Raw genomic sequence first — 16,637 nt, forward strand, 5'->3', positions numbered from 1 at the left:
TGTGCTGACAGGTTCTGATGATCTGAGGTACAGTTTCTTTTGGCCTTGACCCTCAAAAGGGTACAAACTCTGGATTTTAACCCTGAGAAGAGTGCAGGGTCTTTGGGCATTGACCCTCAGAGAGGTTAGCTTTATTTTAGATATTTTCTAATCACCCTGTTCAGGGATGTCATTTCAGACCTCTGTAGCAGGTGGGACTTGACCTGGCCCCTGGCTTAGACATATAGATACTACAACTACCACAAGAATCTGACTTAGTCTTTTCTTGTTCATGGAATGAGGGCTTGGCTGGCTGAGTCAGATTTCATTGGCCATTCCTAATTGCTGCTTGAACTGACTCGTTCAGACTGCATTAAGAGTCAACTGCATTGCTGGGGGCTTGGAGTCACATTTAGACCAGACCAGGTCAGGGTGGCATTTTTGAAGCCCACCATGGCAAATAAATTCAACAATATATGTGGAATTGAAAACAGTTAAGAATCTAATCATTGTTGACTGTTGGGAAATAACTTGCTCAACAATGTCCAGTTTGGGTTATCATAGAATCCCTACAGTATTGAAACAGGCCATTTGGTCCAACAAGTCCACACAAACCTTCCGAAGAGTATCCCACCCAGACCCATCCCCTACCACTACAAATTTCAGAGAACATCTCTGGGACGCACACCAAAGAACCCTATCACCCTGTGGCTGAACACTTCAACTCCCCCTCCCACTTCAAGGACACGCAAGTCCTGGGTCGCCTCCACTGCCAAATTCTAGCCACCCGATGCCTGAAGGAAGAACACCTCACCTTCCACTTTGAGACCCAACAACCACACGAGATCAATGTCCATTTTACCAGTTTCCTTATCTCCCTTCCCCGCACCTTATCCCAGATCCAACCCTACAACTTGGCACTGCATTTTTTTATTGAAAAAATATTTTAGGTTTTTTACTAATCCAATACAAAATAGTATGACAACTTTATAATAATAGGAAACAAACTATTACTCCAGACTACAGAAACACAAAAAACCCTATAAAAACTAAAGTTCAATAAATAACCAAGGAGAAAGAACAAAAAACACACATGAAATAAAATTAAACCAAGTTATAACAAGGTAACTTAAATGATATTCAATTAAATTACTGCACTCAGCGCAATCTCATTACAGGTGCCCACCACTGGGTGCAATAGCAAGTAGACCTGTATTTGTTAGGGATTCTTCCAGGGGCACCCAATCTGACAGACACAGTCCTCACGGCTAAACAAAGGCTTTGGATAATATAGCCAATATATCTACATCAATATAATTCAAAAAGGGCCGCTATGTTTTGTAAAACAATTTTGTTTTCTTGGGCACCGTATTTGTCCAGGGGGATGTGTTCCATGACTATCCTACGCCAACTCGAGGGTCCTGGGGGATTCTCTGACACCCATCTCATTAGAATGTTGTTCTTCCACGCGCAGAAAGAATGAATATTAAACAATTTCTTCCCATGTACATCCAGGGAGGGGAGATTTAGTAGACCCAAAAGGAGGGATATCGGATCCAAGTGAACGTCAGTTCCCAAAACCTTTACCAAAGCACTCGCTATGTCATCCCAATACCTGTGGATCTTGTGGCATGAACACGAGCAGTGAGTATGAGTACCAGCCTCCATTTTGCACTTGGGGCACATTGGGGACACTCCTGTCTTGAATTTCGCAAGCTGTTCTGGTGCCAGGTGAGCCCGATGGAGTACCTTGAGTTGAACAGCCTGGGTCCTATTACAAATCGAGATCTTCCTAACATTTTCCCAGATATCCTTCCACATATCAGAGGAGATTTCCACCTTCAGTTCAAGTCTAGGTTTTATATAACTGTTCAATGTCCTTCGCAACATTGCTACCTAACAATTGATAGAGTGTGCTAATCGAGAGGGCACCCATAGACTGGAGCACTGTCCTCTCCATGTCCAATTTGTAGGGATTAACCATCAATGTAGTCTTTTTTTGTATGAAGTGTCTAACCTGGAAATAACAAAAGAGATCCTTCTTATGAAGCTCGAACTTCTGACTCAGCTGTTCAAGGACATCATGATCTCTTCTTCAAATAGATCTCCCAAACAGGAGATTCCTCTGGACTCACAGAGCTTAAAGCCAGAGTCCATCGAACCCGGTGGGAATCCAGACATTCCTGCTTTGGGAGTGAAAGGGGAAGTTTTTTGTAAATTGCTCTCGCCCTGCTGCATCATTCTCCATGCTTTAACTGTGTTTAGGACAATTGGTTTTTACCAGTGATCCATAACAGTTCTCATCTTGTCCATAAACAACAAATTAATGAGGGGGCATTTTGTCTGGGAGGTCTCAATGTTGAGCCAAATTGATTGTGGATCGTGACAGGCCCATTCAGTCACATAGGATAACAAGGAACTCAATTGGTACTTCCTAAAATCCAAAAATTCTAGACCCTCCCTCTCCTACGGAAGCTCCAATTTATCCAGCTTAATAAGAGACCATCTATGATGCCAAATAAAAGATTCAAGCCCTGGGCCTGGCCAAACTGGCCATAAACAGGTCCAGGCAGTGGGCTGTGGAGGGGGTCATTATGGCCAACTGCCTGCCCCTCTTCCATGGTTATGTCAGAGCCCAGGTGACCCTGGAGAAGGAGCATGTGGGGTCCGCTAACACCTTTGAGATTTTCAGGGAAAGGTGGGCACCGCAGTTGGTGGAGTGTATTATTTCCCCCTCCAACTCTATTGTGATTTAATCCCTGCCTTCCCCTTCACTGTTTGATCACGCAGCAATGCCCTCTGAGAAGGGCACTGCTTGTGACTGGCCACCCTGGTGTTTCCTTTCTTCCTAGTGGTAGAAATTTGAATAAAGATTTGTACACCTGTTATCTTTCACTGTGTCTCACACCTGCACGCACGCAACATGAGTGAAAAAAAATTTTTAAAAAATAAAAGATCCAAAACAGCTGTAAAGCCTTCTAGGTGAAAGTGAGGACTGCAGATGCTGGAGATCAGAGCTGAAAATGTGTTGCTGGAAAAGCGCAGCAGGTCAGGCAGCATCCAAGGAGCAGGAGAATCGACGTTTCGGGCATGAAGAAGGGCTCATGCCCGAAACGTTGATTCTCCTGCTTCTTGGATGCTGCCTGACCTGCTGCGCTTTTCCAACAACACATTTTCAGCTGTAAAACCTGCACAGTATTTGCTTTGGCAGCAACAAAGGGAGCATTCTCATGGGATATAACAAGCAAGGAAGAACATTTATCTTAACCAGAGCTATCCTGCCCAACCAAGATTTCGGAAGATCTTCCCAACGCCGAAGATCCTGCCTGATTTTCTCTAGTAGCTGATCATAATTGGCTCTATATAATTGATCAAAAACCGGGGTAATAAAAATGACTAAATACAGAAAACCTCCCTGTGACCAATGGAAGGGGAAACAGGTTGCATTCCCAAAGGTGGATATACTAGTAAGACCCCACACAGGCGTGGCCTCTGATTTCATGAAATTAATTTTATACCCTGAAAACAAACCAAATAGATTAATCAGTTGTATTAAGCAGGGCACAATGTCATTGAATCAGTTAAAAAGAGAAGGACATCATCTGCATAGAGGATAATTCTATTCCTGCCTGACCCTACCTCTGGGGCAGTTATATTGGGATCTTTCTGAATGGCTTCCACCTGTGGCTGGATCACCAATGTAAATAGTAGTGGCGAGAGAGGGCACCCTTGATGGCAGCACCTGCCAACACTAAAACTGGCACCGCCTTCTTGAACTGTCCTACCCGTCCATCTTCCTTCCCACCTATCTGCTCCAGCCTATCACCATCACCCCACAACGCTCATCTTACCTATCGCATTCCGAGCTATTCTCCCTCCCCCACCCCTCCAGGGATGGCCCAAGTCAGGAGTATGATCGAATACTCCCCACTTGTCTGGACGAATGCAGCTGCAACAACACTCAAGAAGCTTGAAACCATTCAGTTCTGCTTGATCGACTCTACATTCATAAGCATCCACACCTTCCACCGCCTATGTTGAGTAGCAGCAGTGTGTACTATCTAGAAGATACACTGTAGAAGTTCACCAAAGATCCTCACACAGAACCTTCCAAACCCATGGCATCTTCCATCTGGAAGGAAAAGGGCAGCAGATATGAGGGTACACCACCACCTGTAAGTTCCCCTCCAAGGCACTCAGCATCCTGACTTGAAAATATTTTGTAGTTCCTTGACTGTTACTGGGTGAAAATCCTGGAGTTCCCTCCCTTAATGGCATTGTGGGTCAGTCCACAGAAGGTTCAAGACTACAGCGTTTCAAGAAGGCAGCTCAAGGGCAATTAGGCAGGGGTCAGTAAATGCTGGTCAGCCAGCTACACACATGTGCTATGAGTGAAGTACAAAAAAAAATTAAGTCAGCAATCGCCTGAATCTTTGGGCTTCTGTGACACAGTTGTGGGGTCCCTACCTCTGAGCCACGACATCTCAGATCAAGTTCCACCTGCACCTGGGTTGTGTTTTAACATGCCAGCGCAGGTTGATTAGAATCATTGCACTGTTGTGGCGCAGTGATAGAGTTCTTACCTCTGAATCTGGCTTCAAGTCCAACCTGTCCCAGCCATAGCTGGAAATGTGTTGCTGGAAAAGCGCAGCAGGTCAGGCAGCATCCAGGGAACAGGAGAATCGACGTTTCGGGCACAAGCCCTTCTTCAGGAATGAGTTCATTCCTGAAGAAGGGCTTGTGCCCGAAACGTCGATTCTCCTGTTCCCTGGATGCTGCCTGACCTGCTGCGCTTTTCCAGCAACACATTTCCAGCTCTGATCTCCAGCATCTGCAGACCTCACTTTCTCCTGTCCCAGCCATATGTCATTAGCATCTCTATTAGGTTGATTTTTTAAAAATCGGAGGGTGGGGGGTAGGTGAGTAATGTCTCTATCTCTGAGCCAGGAAATTTGAGTTCAAGTCACAATTATTCCAGAGGTGTGTAAATAACATCTCTGACCAAGATAATTCAGAAATATGTTATCGGAAAAGCAAGCAGGCAATTTCCACACTGCAAGTTCCCAAATACAGCAATATGCTGATAACCAGATCATCTATTTATTAAAAAAAAATTCCTCATAACAACAGCTAGAATCAATTATTAAGTCAACATTCACCTGACTCTGTGGCATCTTGTGATACAGTGGTAGTGTCCCTACCTCTGGACAAGGAGACCTGGGTTCAAGTCCCACTTGCTCCAAAAGTGTGTAATAGCATCTCTGAATGATTTTATTAGAAAGTATCTGGCTTGACTCTGATCTGCCATAAAGGCCCACCATAGGTTAAAGTTAAGTTTTGTGATTAGTCAGACATTGAAGACTCTGCAGTATGAACCACCTGTAAATCTCCACTCAACATCAAGATCATTGGTGGGTGGCACAGTGGTTAGTACTGCTGCCTCAAAGTGCCAGGGTAAAAACAATGACTGCAGATGCTGGAAACCAGATTCTGGATCAGTGGTGCTGGAAGAGCACAGCAGTTCAGGCAGCATCCGAGGACAGGCAAAATCCGAGGACAGGCAAAATCGACGTTTCGGGCAAAAGCCCTTCATCAGGAATAAAGGCAGAGAGCCTGAAGCGTGGAGAGATAAGCTAGAGGAGGGTGGGGATGGGGAGAGAGTAGCATAGAGTACAATAGGTCAGTGGGGGAGGAGAGGGTGGAGTGGATAGGTGGAAAAGGAGCTAGGCAGATCGAACAAGTCCAGACAAGTCAAGGGGACAGTGTCTCAGCATGCTCCTGCCCCACTGAACTCATCTCTACCTACGTCGACACTGTCCTATCCCCTCTAGTCCAGGAACTCCCCACATACGTTCGAGACACCACCCACGCCCTCCACCTCCTCCAAGACTTCCGTTTCCCCGGCCCCCAACGCCTCATCTTCACCATGGATATCCAATCCCTCTATACCTCCATCCGCCATGACTAGGGCCTCCAAGCCCTCCATTTTTTCCTCTCCAGACGTTCCCAACAGTACCCTTCCACCGACACTCTCATTCGTTTGGCCGAACTGGTCCTCACCCTTAACAATTTCTCCTTTGAATCCTCCCACTTCCTCCAGACCAAAGGGGTAGCCATGGGCACACGTATGGGCCCCAGCTATGCCTGTCTCTTTGTTGGCTACATAGAACAGTTGATCTTCCGTAATTACACCGGCACCACTCCCCACCTCTTCCTCCGCTACATTGATGACTGCATTGGCGCCACCTCGTGCTCCCGCGAGGAGTTTGAGCAATTCATCAACTTCACCAACACATTCCACCCTGACCTTAAATTTACCTGGACCATCTCTGACACCTCCCTCCCCTTCCTGGACCTCTCCATCTCCATCAGTGACGACCGACTTGACACTGACATTTTCTACAAACCCATCGACTCCCACAGCTACCTGGATTACACCTCTTCCCACCCTATCTCTTGCAAAAATGCCATCCCGTATTCCCAAATCCTCCGCCTCCGCCATATCTGCTCCCAGGAGGACCAGTTCCACCATAGAACACACCAGATGGCCTCCTTCTTTAGAGACCGCAATTTCCCTTTCCACGTGGTTAAAGATGCCCTCCAACGCATCTCGTCCACATCCTGCACCTCCGCCCTCAGACCCAACCCCTCCAACCGCAACAAGGACAGAACGCCCCTGGTGCTCACCTTCCACCCTACCAACCTTCGCATAAACCAAATCATCCGCCGACATTTCCGCCACCTCCAAACAGACCCCACCAACAGGGATATATTTCCCTCCCCACCCCTCTCCGCCTTCCGCAAAGACCGCTCCCTCCGTGACTACCTGGTCAGGTCCACGCCCCCTACGACCCACCCTCCCATCCTGGCACTTTCCCCTGCCACCGCAGGAACTGTAAAACCTGTGCCCACGCCTCCTCCCTCACCTCCATCCAAGGCCCTAAAGGAGCCTTCCACATCCATCAAAGTTTTACCTGCACATCCACTAATACCATTTATTGTATCCGTTGCTCCCGATGAGGTCTCCTCTACATTGGGGAGACTGGGCGCCTCCTAGCAGAGCGCTTTAGGGAACATCTCCGGGACACCCGCACCAATCAACCAAACCGCCCCGTGGCCCAACATTTCAACTCCCCCTCCCACTCTGCCGAGGATATGGAGGTGCTGGGCCTCCTCCACCGCCGCTACCTCACCACCAGACGCATGGAAGAAGAAAGCCTCATCTTCCGCCTCGGAACACTTCAACCCCAGGGCATCAATGTGGACTTCAACAGCTTCCTCATTTCCCCTTCCCCCACCTCATCCTAGTTTCTAACCTCCAGCTCAACACTGTCCCCATGACTTGTCCGGACTTGTCCGACCTGCCTAGCTCCTTTTCCACCTATCCACTCCACCCTCTCCTCCCTGACCTATCACCTTCATCTCCTCCCCCATTGACCTATTGTACTCTATGCTACTCTCTCCCCACCCCCACCCTCCTCTAGCTTATCTCTCCACGCTTCAGGCTCTCTGCCTTTAATCCTGATGAAGGGCTTTTGCCCGAAACGTCGATTTTGCCTGTCCTCGGATTTTGCCAGTCCTCGGATGCTGCCTGAACTGCTGTGCTCTTCCAGCACCACTGATCCAGAATCAAAGTGCCAGTGACCTGGGTTTGATTCCAGCCTTGGGTGACGGTCTGTGTGGAGTTTGCACATTCTCCTCATTTGCTCTGGTTTCCTCCTGCAATCCAAAGATGTGCAGATGAGGTGAATTGGCCATGCTAAAGTGTCCATAGTGTTGAGGGATATGTAGGTTAGGTAAATTAGTCAGGGGTAAACACAGGGAAATGGGTCTGGTTGGGTTACTCTTCAGAGTGTCAGTGTGGATTTGTTGGGCTGAATGGCCTGTTTCAACATTGTAGGGATTCTATTCTATTAACCAACAACTTGAGTGTGTGAACGTGACCTACATTTCAACAAACTGAGAAACCGGTTGAAGCTGGTAAAGTCATCTTTCCAAGTTTAGTTATACTTTTTTCTTTAACAAACTTCCTAAAGTTTGCTATCCAAAGTGTTCTGTTTTAACTTGTGGTTTAGTCATATTGGACTTGCAAATTATCAGCCAATTGGAGTGCCTGAAATGAATGGACAAGTTACAGTTGTTTTTTTTCCACATTTCTGAGTTTTTCACAATTGTGTAATGAAGGAACTGTGCTTGAGAGCTCCTGATTCATTCTGCCTGTATTAACTTTCTCTGAAATTGGTTATTATTATTCATTTTCCATCTGTCTACAGAAACTCAACTGGTTAATGCTGTGCTGAGCTATATAGATCAGAGGATGTCCTGTGCCAACTTAGATTATCTCAGTCAGGACATCATTCAAAATGAAACCACTATCCTCAACATGCGTGCCTGACAGAACAGGGATCAAATTCAGACGCTTCCAATCCTGCTCAATGGAATATTGGGTTTGACATGTCTTGCCTCCCCTGTCCACTCTGCCCTGGAATGAGATCAGCTAATTCAATTAGAAACAGCGATTAAATCTATTATTTGCATGTTTGGGGAGATGGTGGAGTAATGACAATGTCACTAGACTAGTGATCCAATAGTTCAGGCTAATGTGAGGGGACATGGATTCAAATCACACCACAAATGAAAGTCAATGAACAAAGTCTAAATCAAAAGTAGTCTAAATAATTGTGTCCGTTCACTAATCATCTGATTCATTAATGTCCTTTAGGGAAGGAAATCTGCCATCCTGATCTGGTCTGGCCTACGTATGACACCAGATCCTCCGAAATATGGTTGACTCAGTTTAGTTCAAGGTCAATTAGGGATGTTGGCCACACCCCATGAAAGAATAAAGACAAAGCGTGTAAAAGCATCATGGAAGATTTGATTCTGTTACCTTAGTACAGTACCTGCTTTATGGGAAGCAGATTGCTGCGCAGCATGTGAATTTGGGGAACATTTAAATGGAAATGCAGAAGTGAGTGTTTTTATATCTGTAACTGAGTTTCACATCCGCAGATGCCTGCATGTTTGTATGCCTGTATACACTTCTCCTTTTTGTGTAGCGAGCAGCTCTTTTTCAATACAGCGACAAGTTGTGATCCTGTGAATAATTTATAACTGATGTGGAGCTGAACCAGCCATAGGCCTTCATGGGGACCCTCTGTACCAGGATCTTGACAGCTTTCAGACCAGTTAACTAGGTACACGTTTTAAAATCTTTTTTTGTAGTTTGTAATTGCTAGAAATACTCAGTTAAAGAAGAACAGCTCCCTGGTTTTTGGTGTCAGTCTGAAAGGTTTGGATGTGTAATTGATGTATTTTATATTTGCATTTTGCAAGTTGAAGCCAGTTGTTGTTTAAAATATTTCTGGTTGTTATTTTTAGATTTCTAAATTCAAAATGCCGTCCTGTTTAATATTGAGCATGCAATTCTCATTGTTTATAGGTGACATGTCCTTTATTTCCAACGATCCATTTGTATCTTTTGAACTTGTGTTGTACAAATGTCTATAAGTTATTACCTCAAGAATGATAGACCCATCAAATTAGTAAATTAGGAAGCTGCTTACGCTGATCCTTCAAGTAATACACATTTGTCTCCCCTTTGCCCCATATTCTTCTATATTATTCCTGTGTGATCCAAATTACATTATCTTTTAGATAACTCTGCATGAATATCCTATTGTGAACAAGCACACTCTATCTTGAGAAATGATACTTCTAACCTCACTCCTTATTTCTAAAAATCCTGAGTAATGCACCAAGGAAAATAATGTTTCCCTGTCCACTCTTTCATAGCTTAGATTTGATGACACTAATAGGACAGAATAGTCCTGCTCAGTATGTGCTTCAAGTTTCTTTCTTTATCCCTTACTTGTACTTGTTTGGACAGTGACATAGTTATCATGATTGCCTCTTCAATGCGTTTCCAACAATCCTTGCCATTCTGTTGAAAAATTGAAGGTGAAACCATGGACCACCAGAGTTTACTATTAAGTGGTCTTGGAGAACAGACACTGAGGAGGCTCAGCATATTTCTGGACAACTGCACCAAGAAGGGATGGAGGAAACTGGCTGAAGTTATTGGCACAGACAGACGGTTTAAGTGCAGGTAAGCCCACATTGGGTGATGTGTACTGACTGAAAGTATGACCAAAGAGGTAGTTTCTGAGGATTATAAAGGAGTAAGGAGGGTTATCAAGTTGAGGGTTTCGAGCAAAGGTTGGAGCCTGGGCTGATGCAGCTGAATGATCTACCCATATTGCTCACTTTTTCTGGTTATCAATGTAGGTTCCGCCTTCTCTGTGTTTTTCCTATCCTCATTTCCGAGGTTTGGGCTATGGACTTCCGTCAGATTGGACTATTCTTATGGGCAAAGTGCTGCAAAGGTTTGTCATCACCTACTGCAGGATAGCTGACAAGGATATTGTCCCACTCTCAGAGCCTGCCATCAGGTCGACAAAGGGCTAATGCCCGAAACGTCGATTCTCCTGTTCCCTCGATGCTGCCTGACCTGCTGCGCTTTTCCAGCAACACATTTCCATCTCTGATCTCCAACATCTGCAGACCTCACTTTCTCCTCATATTACAAGCTCACCTTCCATGGCCGACAAGCTGTGGTGTGGGCTGAAACCCAGAGCTTTGAGCCTAGAGCAAGCAACATTACCACTCCACCACACCTCCACCTCCAAATTAACTTATCAGTGTATTGAAAGGATAAAATATTAGGACACTGAATACAAATGTGATACTAAAAGAAAGGGAAATTCCTTCTTACAAAACGTAATGCAATTTATCAGGAAGGACTTTGAAATGGACAGTTTAAATAGCAATTGAATTAAAACTAATGAATTGTGCTGAGTCTATGGGGCTGAAGAACATGGCAGAAAGATGGAATTAAAGGATGTGATTGGTTGATGGGATTCAAATCTTTTTAAAAAAGGGATAGGGTTTGCTTTTCCTATCCTGAATGTTTTCTAGTTATATTTATATCATAGAATATTACAGCATAGAATTAGACTATTTGACTGATGATTTGTGTGAAACTCTATTAACAGTGAGAAGGAGTTGGAGATCTGCTCACTGAAGGTTCTTGAGCCAGATGGAAGCCCAAGCCGCTACTTTATCCAGTTACTGGCTGATCGTGGCTGCTCAGTGAGCCATCTAATCAGTTGTCTACATAAGATGGACCATACAGAAGCAGTACAGTGCATAATATCAACGGGTGAGTCAGATAATGGAGATAACACAAAATGAAACATTTGGAGCAGAGTGTGGGAACTTGGAGGCAGCAGTCATCAGATGCAGCAGTTCATTCTTACTCCACTATTTGTCGAAAGACACCTTACACCCTTAAAGGGAAACCAATACTTAGCAGACTAATGCTATCTTTTCAGATTAGATTAGATTCCCTACAGTGTCGAAACAAGCCCTTCGGCCCAACAAGTCCACACCGACCCTCCGAAGAGTAACCCACCCAGACCCATTTCCCTCTGACTAATGCACCTAACACTATGGGCAATTTTTGGGTAAAATTACCTCAGTTTTTACAGATACAAAGTCTCATAATATTGGGTGCTTTTCTTTGCTACAATTAAATTGAAGAACATGTTCATGTCTGTTAAACTCTGTCTAACGGTAAATTCTGTTTACTTCATGATTAAGTCAACGAAAGGTTATGGAGTCTAAACAGGCAGTTGGAATTAAGATGTAGGTCAGCCAAGATTTAATTGAAAGGTGGAAGTGACTCAAGACAATGGATGACCTGCTCCTGTGTCTGTTAGATTGAAATCGATTCATCTCCACCTTATCAACAGATAAATGCAATATTGCTCTTACTTGATGCTGAGCGTGAATGTCTCTACGAGAGATGAACATGATAAACAACTTCTCTTTGGGTTCAGTACCTCCAAGATAACACCTGGAACCAAACCAAAAATCTGTAACACACTTATTAATTGACACCTAGTACTCCAAGGTTTCTGATTAGTAAGCAGTTAGCAAGTGTAGAACTGAGGACTGCAATGCTTCCCATGTGGCTGCGGATAACTCTACTGGCTCAAGCTCTAATATGTAAAGCAGGGGAAACGACAGGAAACCCAACAATAATAAATCATCTTTTCTAGTTGAACCCCAGTCAACAATGCACCCCAAAGCCTTGATTTTGTGAACCTGTACCCATTCTATCTACAATTATCTGGTTACTGTGACATTGTTTTCTGTGGGAACTTGTGCTCAGATTTGTCCATTACCCACACCACTATTTCCTGCCAGCACACTCAAATAGGAAGTTGGTGGCAGTGATGTCATTGCTGAATTGTAAACCCTCGTCACCCACAGTTGAGGTGGCAACAAATGTAGCATTCCCTTCTTGTTGTGGGGGCTACAGATTTTTTTTAAACATGCTTCATTGGCTGTGAAGCTGTTTGGTATGTCCTGTGGCTATAAACAGTGTGTAAATCCAAGCTTTTCTTCATAGGGATAAGTGGAAAGATTAGTTCATCAGAAAGTCATAATCTCTAGCTGAGTAAGTTTCCTTAGAGTCTAATCTAAACACTCGTAGGTTGCTCTATGTGCCAGATATCGTCAACAGCATGAGTTCTCTGCCTGAAGGCAATTCGTTGCTGAGTCATAGCTCCCTCTTTCACTCTCTAAATACAAAAATATATATAGATAGATAGATTTTATAGAGTCATATAGCACGGAAACAGACCCTCCAGTGCTACCAGTCCGTGCTGACCATAATCCCAAATTAAACTAGTCCCGCCCTCCTGTGCTTGGCCCGTATCCCTCCAAACATTTCTTATTCATGTACTTATCTAAATGCCTTTTGAAAGTTGTAACTGTACCCACATCCACCAATTCCTCTGAAAATTCATTCCACACACGAACCACCCTCTGTGTAAAAAATTGCTGCACATGTCTTTAAAATTTTTCTCCTCTCAACTTAAAGTTATGCCCCCTAGTCTTGAAATCCCACAGCCTGGTGAAAAGACATCGGCTATTCATCTTATTTATACCCCTCACGATTTTATAAACTTCTGTAAGTTCGCCCCTCGGCCTCCTATGCTCTAACCAAAAAAAAGCCCCAGTCTATCCACCCATTCCTTATAATTCAAACCCTCCATTCCTGATACCATCCTGGTAAATCTTTTCTGAACCCTCTCCAGCTTAATAATATCTTTCCTATAACAGGACGATCAGTACTCTAGAAAAGGTCTCACTAACGTCCTGTAAAGCTCAACACAATGTCCCAACTCCTATAATCAAACATCTGAGCAATGAAGGCAAGCGTGCTAATTGCCTTCTTAACTACCCTGTCTACTTATGATGCAAACTTCAAGAATTATGTACCTGAGGCCCTAAGTGTCTCTGTTCTACAACAGCGCCCCATCCCATGCCGGGCGTATGATAGATAAAATCAGAGCATTACAAGTGGAAAAGTAAAGACAAATAGAGGAATTGAAAGAGCATCAAGAAATATTCTGCAAGCTTATTCCCTTGAAACTAGGAATTGAAACTTTTTTTCATGGGCATACATTGCGCCATGTGGGATATTGTTAAAGTGAATCAAGACACGACAGCCAGAAGACAATGTGAGATCAGTTCAGATGAAAGCCATTAACCCCATTTTATCATATCCTTCCAAGAGTACCCCTGTACAACAGAGAACTATTTCTTAAATCGCTTGAACTTCGGCCTCAGCAACCTGTCTGATGATATGTTCTAGCTGCTGAGTACTCCTGGGTCATCTGTCTGCTCCTTGCCCTTCATCTAGATAGTCACAGGTGTGTAGTTGTCATGTTACTGGCCTAACATAGAAGATTGGACTCATACTCCAGAATAAAGAGTTCATGTCCCACAGTGACAGTTTGAGAACTTGAATCAGAATTTTAAATGTTTAGAAATAGAAGCTCAATGTTGGTAAGACTGGCTTTGAAATTGTTGCAAAACTGTTGCATTAATTGCGGAGGGAAACCTATCAGTCTAGACTATGTGTAGTTGTAGTCTGACTTCCATCAAACTCTTAACGGATGTACGAACTGGTCAAGAAAGCCGTTGTGTTTTACCAAAACTGGTTTAAGAATGCAGTCCACCACCTGCAAGACACCTGTTATTCACCTTATTTATACCCCTCAAGATTTTATAAACCTCTGTAAGGTCACCCCTCAACTTTTGCAAGTCATGATGGGAAGAAATTAAAACTTGCCATGAACGTGTCATGGGTCAAGAGTGTGGTGCTGAAAAAGCATAGCAGGTCAGGCAGCACCCGAGGAGCAGGAGAATCGACGTTTTGGGCATAAGCTGTTCATTAGGTATGAGGCTTGTAGGGCCAGGGTGCTGAGAGATAAATGGAAGGGGGATGTGGCTGGAGGAAAGGTAGCTGAGAATGCAATTGGTGGATGAAAGTCGGGGAGAAGGTGATAGGTCGGAGAGGAGGGTAGAGGAGATAGATTGGAAAGAAGATGGGCAGGTAAAGAGGGCGGTGCTGAGTTGGAGGCTTAGGACTGGGATGACGTGGTGGAAGGGGAAATGAGGACACTGGTGAAATCTCAACAACTCAACAATATATACACTTTGGTATAGATCTGCCAGCCAAAGAATGAGAAATATTTGGAATAATTTGTCAGCCAGGAAAGCAGAGGCAGAATTTATGGATTAATCCAAACTGAATTAGCTGCTGCTAAATTGACTAAAGAAATGCTTTAAGCAGAGCTCATTGAAGTAAGTGAGATATGGTGAAAGCAAGGACTGCTTCTTTTTTTTTTAGGGTTGCTGATGCCTGGCCTTACCACAACCCCGGACACTCTTCAAATCATCGTACAGCCCAAACAGCAAAGTGCTATTGTAGGAGACAGGGTCTCTCTCTGCTGCCAAGCTATCGGGCCTCCAGGTCTTGGCTATCAATGGTTTCGAGGAAAGCATGAGGTAAGAGTGATAATCTCAGCCATCTTTTATTCAATGTAGAAACTCACAGGACATTCTGCCAAAGTAAGTCTTTCATATTGTTTGGAATATGCAAGATCCTTTTAATAACCTACGGGACAGAGATATATCTTATTTTTAAAAATTCTAGACTTGTAAAGGTTCAGCTGAAGATAATCACTTGTGATTATTATGATGTGGAGGTGCCGGTGTTGGACTGGGGTGGACAAAGTTAAAAATCACACAACACCATGTTACAGTCCAACAGGTTTATTTGGAATCACTAGCTTTCAGAGCGCTGCTCCTTCATCAGGTGGTTGTGAAGCAGCACCATAAGACACAGAACTTGTAGTAAAAGATTACGGTGTCATGCAACTAAAATGATATATCGAACAAACCACAGATTGTTGTTAGGTCTTTCATCTTTTAGAATGGGTTGCAGGTTTCAATTCATTAATATGTAAATCCCAGAATTTATTTTAAGTAACATTCTCAAGATAACCTAAGGTCTTAGCGAGTTTTGAGAAGATTTGTAGCTCAGGTTGAGGTTCTGGATATAGGTTTGCTCGCTGAGCTGGAAGGTTCATTTCCAGACGTTTCAACACCCTACTAAGTAACATCTTCAGTGGGCCTCAGACGAAGCACTGCTGATAATTCCAGGTTCTATTTATATGTTTGTGTTTCTTTGGGTTGGTGATGTAATTTCCTGTGGTGATGTCATTTCCTGTGGTGAAATCACTTCCTGTTCTTTTTCTCAGGGGTGGTAGATGAGGTCTAACTCAATGTGTTTGTTGACAGAGTTCCGGTTGGAATGCCATGCTTCTAGGAATTCTCGTGCATGTCTTTGTTTGGCTTGTCCTAGGATGGATGTGTTGTCCCAGTCAAAGTGGTGTCCTGAGGCCCACTGAACATGTTACCTAGTAGGGTGGCGAAACATCTAGAAATGAACCTTCCAGCTCAGTGAGCAAACCTACATCCATAACCTAAGGTTTTATAAAAGAAAAGTGACATCTTAGCTCAGATAGTGCATTAAAGGTGTGAGGTTAGAGTCTGTCTGTATCCCAATCTTGAGTCAGACTGGTTCTATTTCCAAAGTGGAATTTACAAAATATTATATGTATTGACTGCTTGCAGATTGTGCAATGTTTGAGCAAAATAGAATGTATCTGCAAATATAATTCTGCAAGTACAAATTCACCCCATAGACTTATATGTGTGTGTGCTTACATGAGAGAGAGAGAGAGAGAGAGAGAGTCTGTGTGCCTGTGAGTGTGAGTGTACATGAGAGAGTATGTGTTTGTGTGTGTGCAAGCTTGGGATACAGACAGACTCTAACCTCACACCTTTAATGCATTGTCTGAGCTAAGATGTCACTTTTTTTATAAAACCTTAAGTTATTTTGAGAATGTGACTTAAATGAAGTTCTTGGATTTACATATTAATGAACCGAAACCTGCAACCCATTCTAAAAGATGAAAGACTTAACAACAATATATGGTTTGTTCAATATATCATTTCAGCCACATGACACTGTAACTTTTTGCTATAAATTCTGTGTCTTATGCTGCTCCACAACTACTTGATGAAGGAGCCGTGCACCGAAAGCTAATGCTTCCAAATAAACTTGTTGGACTATAACCTGGTGTGGTGTGATTTTTAACTTTGAGATTATTATGAGACATTGGCCTTTATTCTACAAGCAATAAAAAGAGATTGGTCCGATGTGATATGGGTGA

At 43.7% G+C, this 16,637-nt stretch overlaps 1 protein-coding gene across 8 annotated transcripts in view; it reads left to right on the forward strand.

The window, feature by feature from the left end:
• Positions 1–8,995: 8,995 nt before the first annotated feature.
• malt2 (MALT paracaspase 2) overlaps positions 8,996–16,637 on the forward strand; it is an 80,313-nt gene continuing 72,671 nt past the window's right edge. For 4 of the 8 annotated variants that reach the window (XR_015751855.1, XM_087976107.1, XM_087976106.1 and 1 more), the window contains exons 1-4: positions 9,022–9,176; positions 9,940–10,087; positions 11,034–11,200; positions 14,747–14,904. Coding sequence is in view for 3 of the 8 variants with exons in the window: in XM_087976107.1 (XP_087832233.1) it covers positions 9,948–10,087; positions 11,034–11,200; positions 14,747–14,904 (465 nt within the window). In the remaining 5 variants the exon portion in view is untranslated. Of the gene's footprint in view, positions 9,177–9,939; positions 10,088–11,033; positions 11,201–14,746; positions 14,905–16,637 lie in introns of all 8 variants that reach the window. The other 4 variants (XR_015751858.1, XR_015751859.1, XR_015751857.1 and 1 more) reach the window with 3 other exon arrangements.

This window comes from Chiloscyllium plagiosum, unplaced genomic scaffold, assembly GCF_037043375.1.
Source record: "Chiloscyllium plagiosum isolate Xiang-an unplaced genomic scaffold, Cpla_swu_hap1 HiC_scaffold_28, whole genome shotgun sequence".
In the NCBI taxonomy this organism is placed as follows: domain Eukaryota; kingdom Metazoa; phylum Chordata; class Chondrichthyes; order Orectolobiformes; family Hemiscylliidae; genus Chiloscyllium; species Chiloscyllium plagiosum.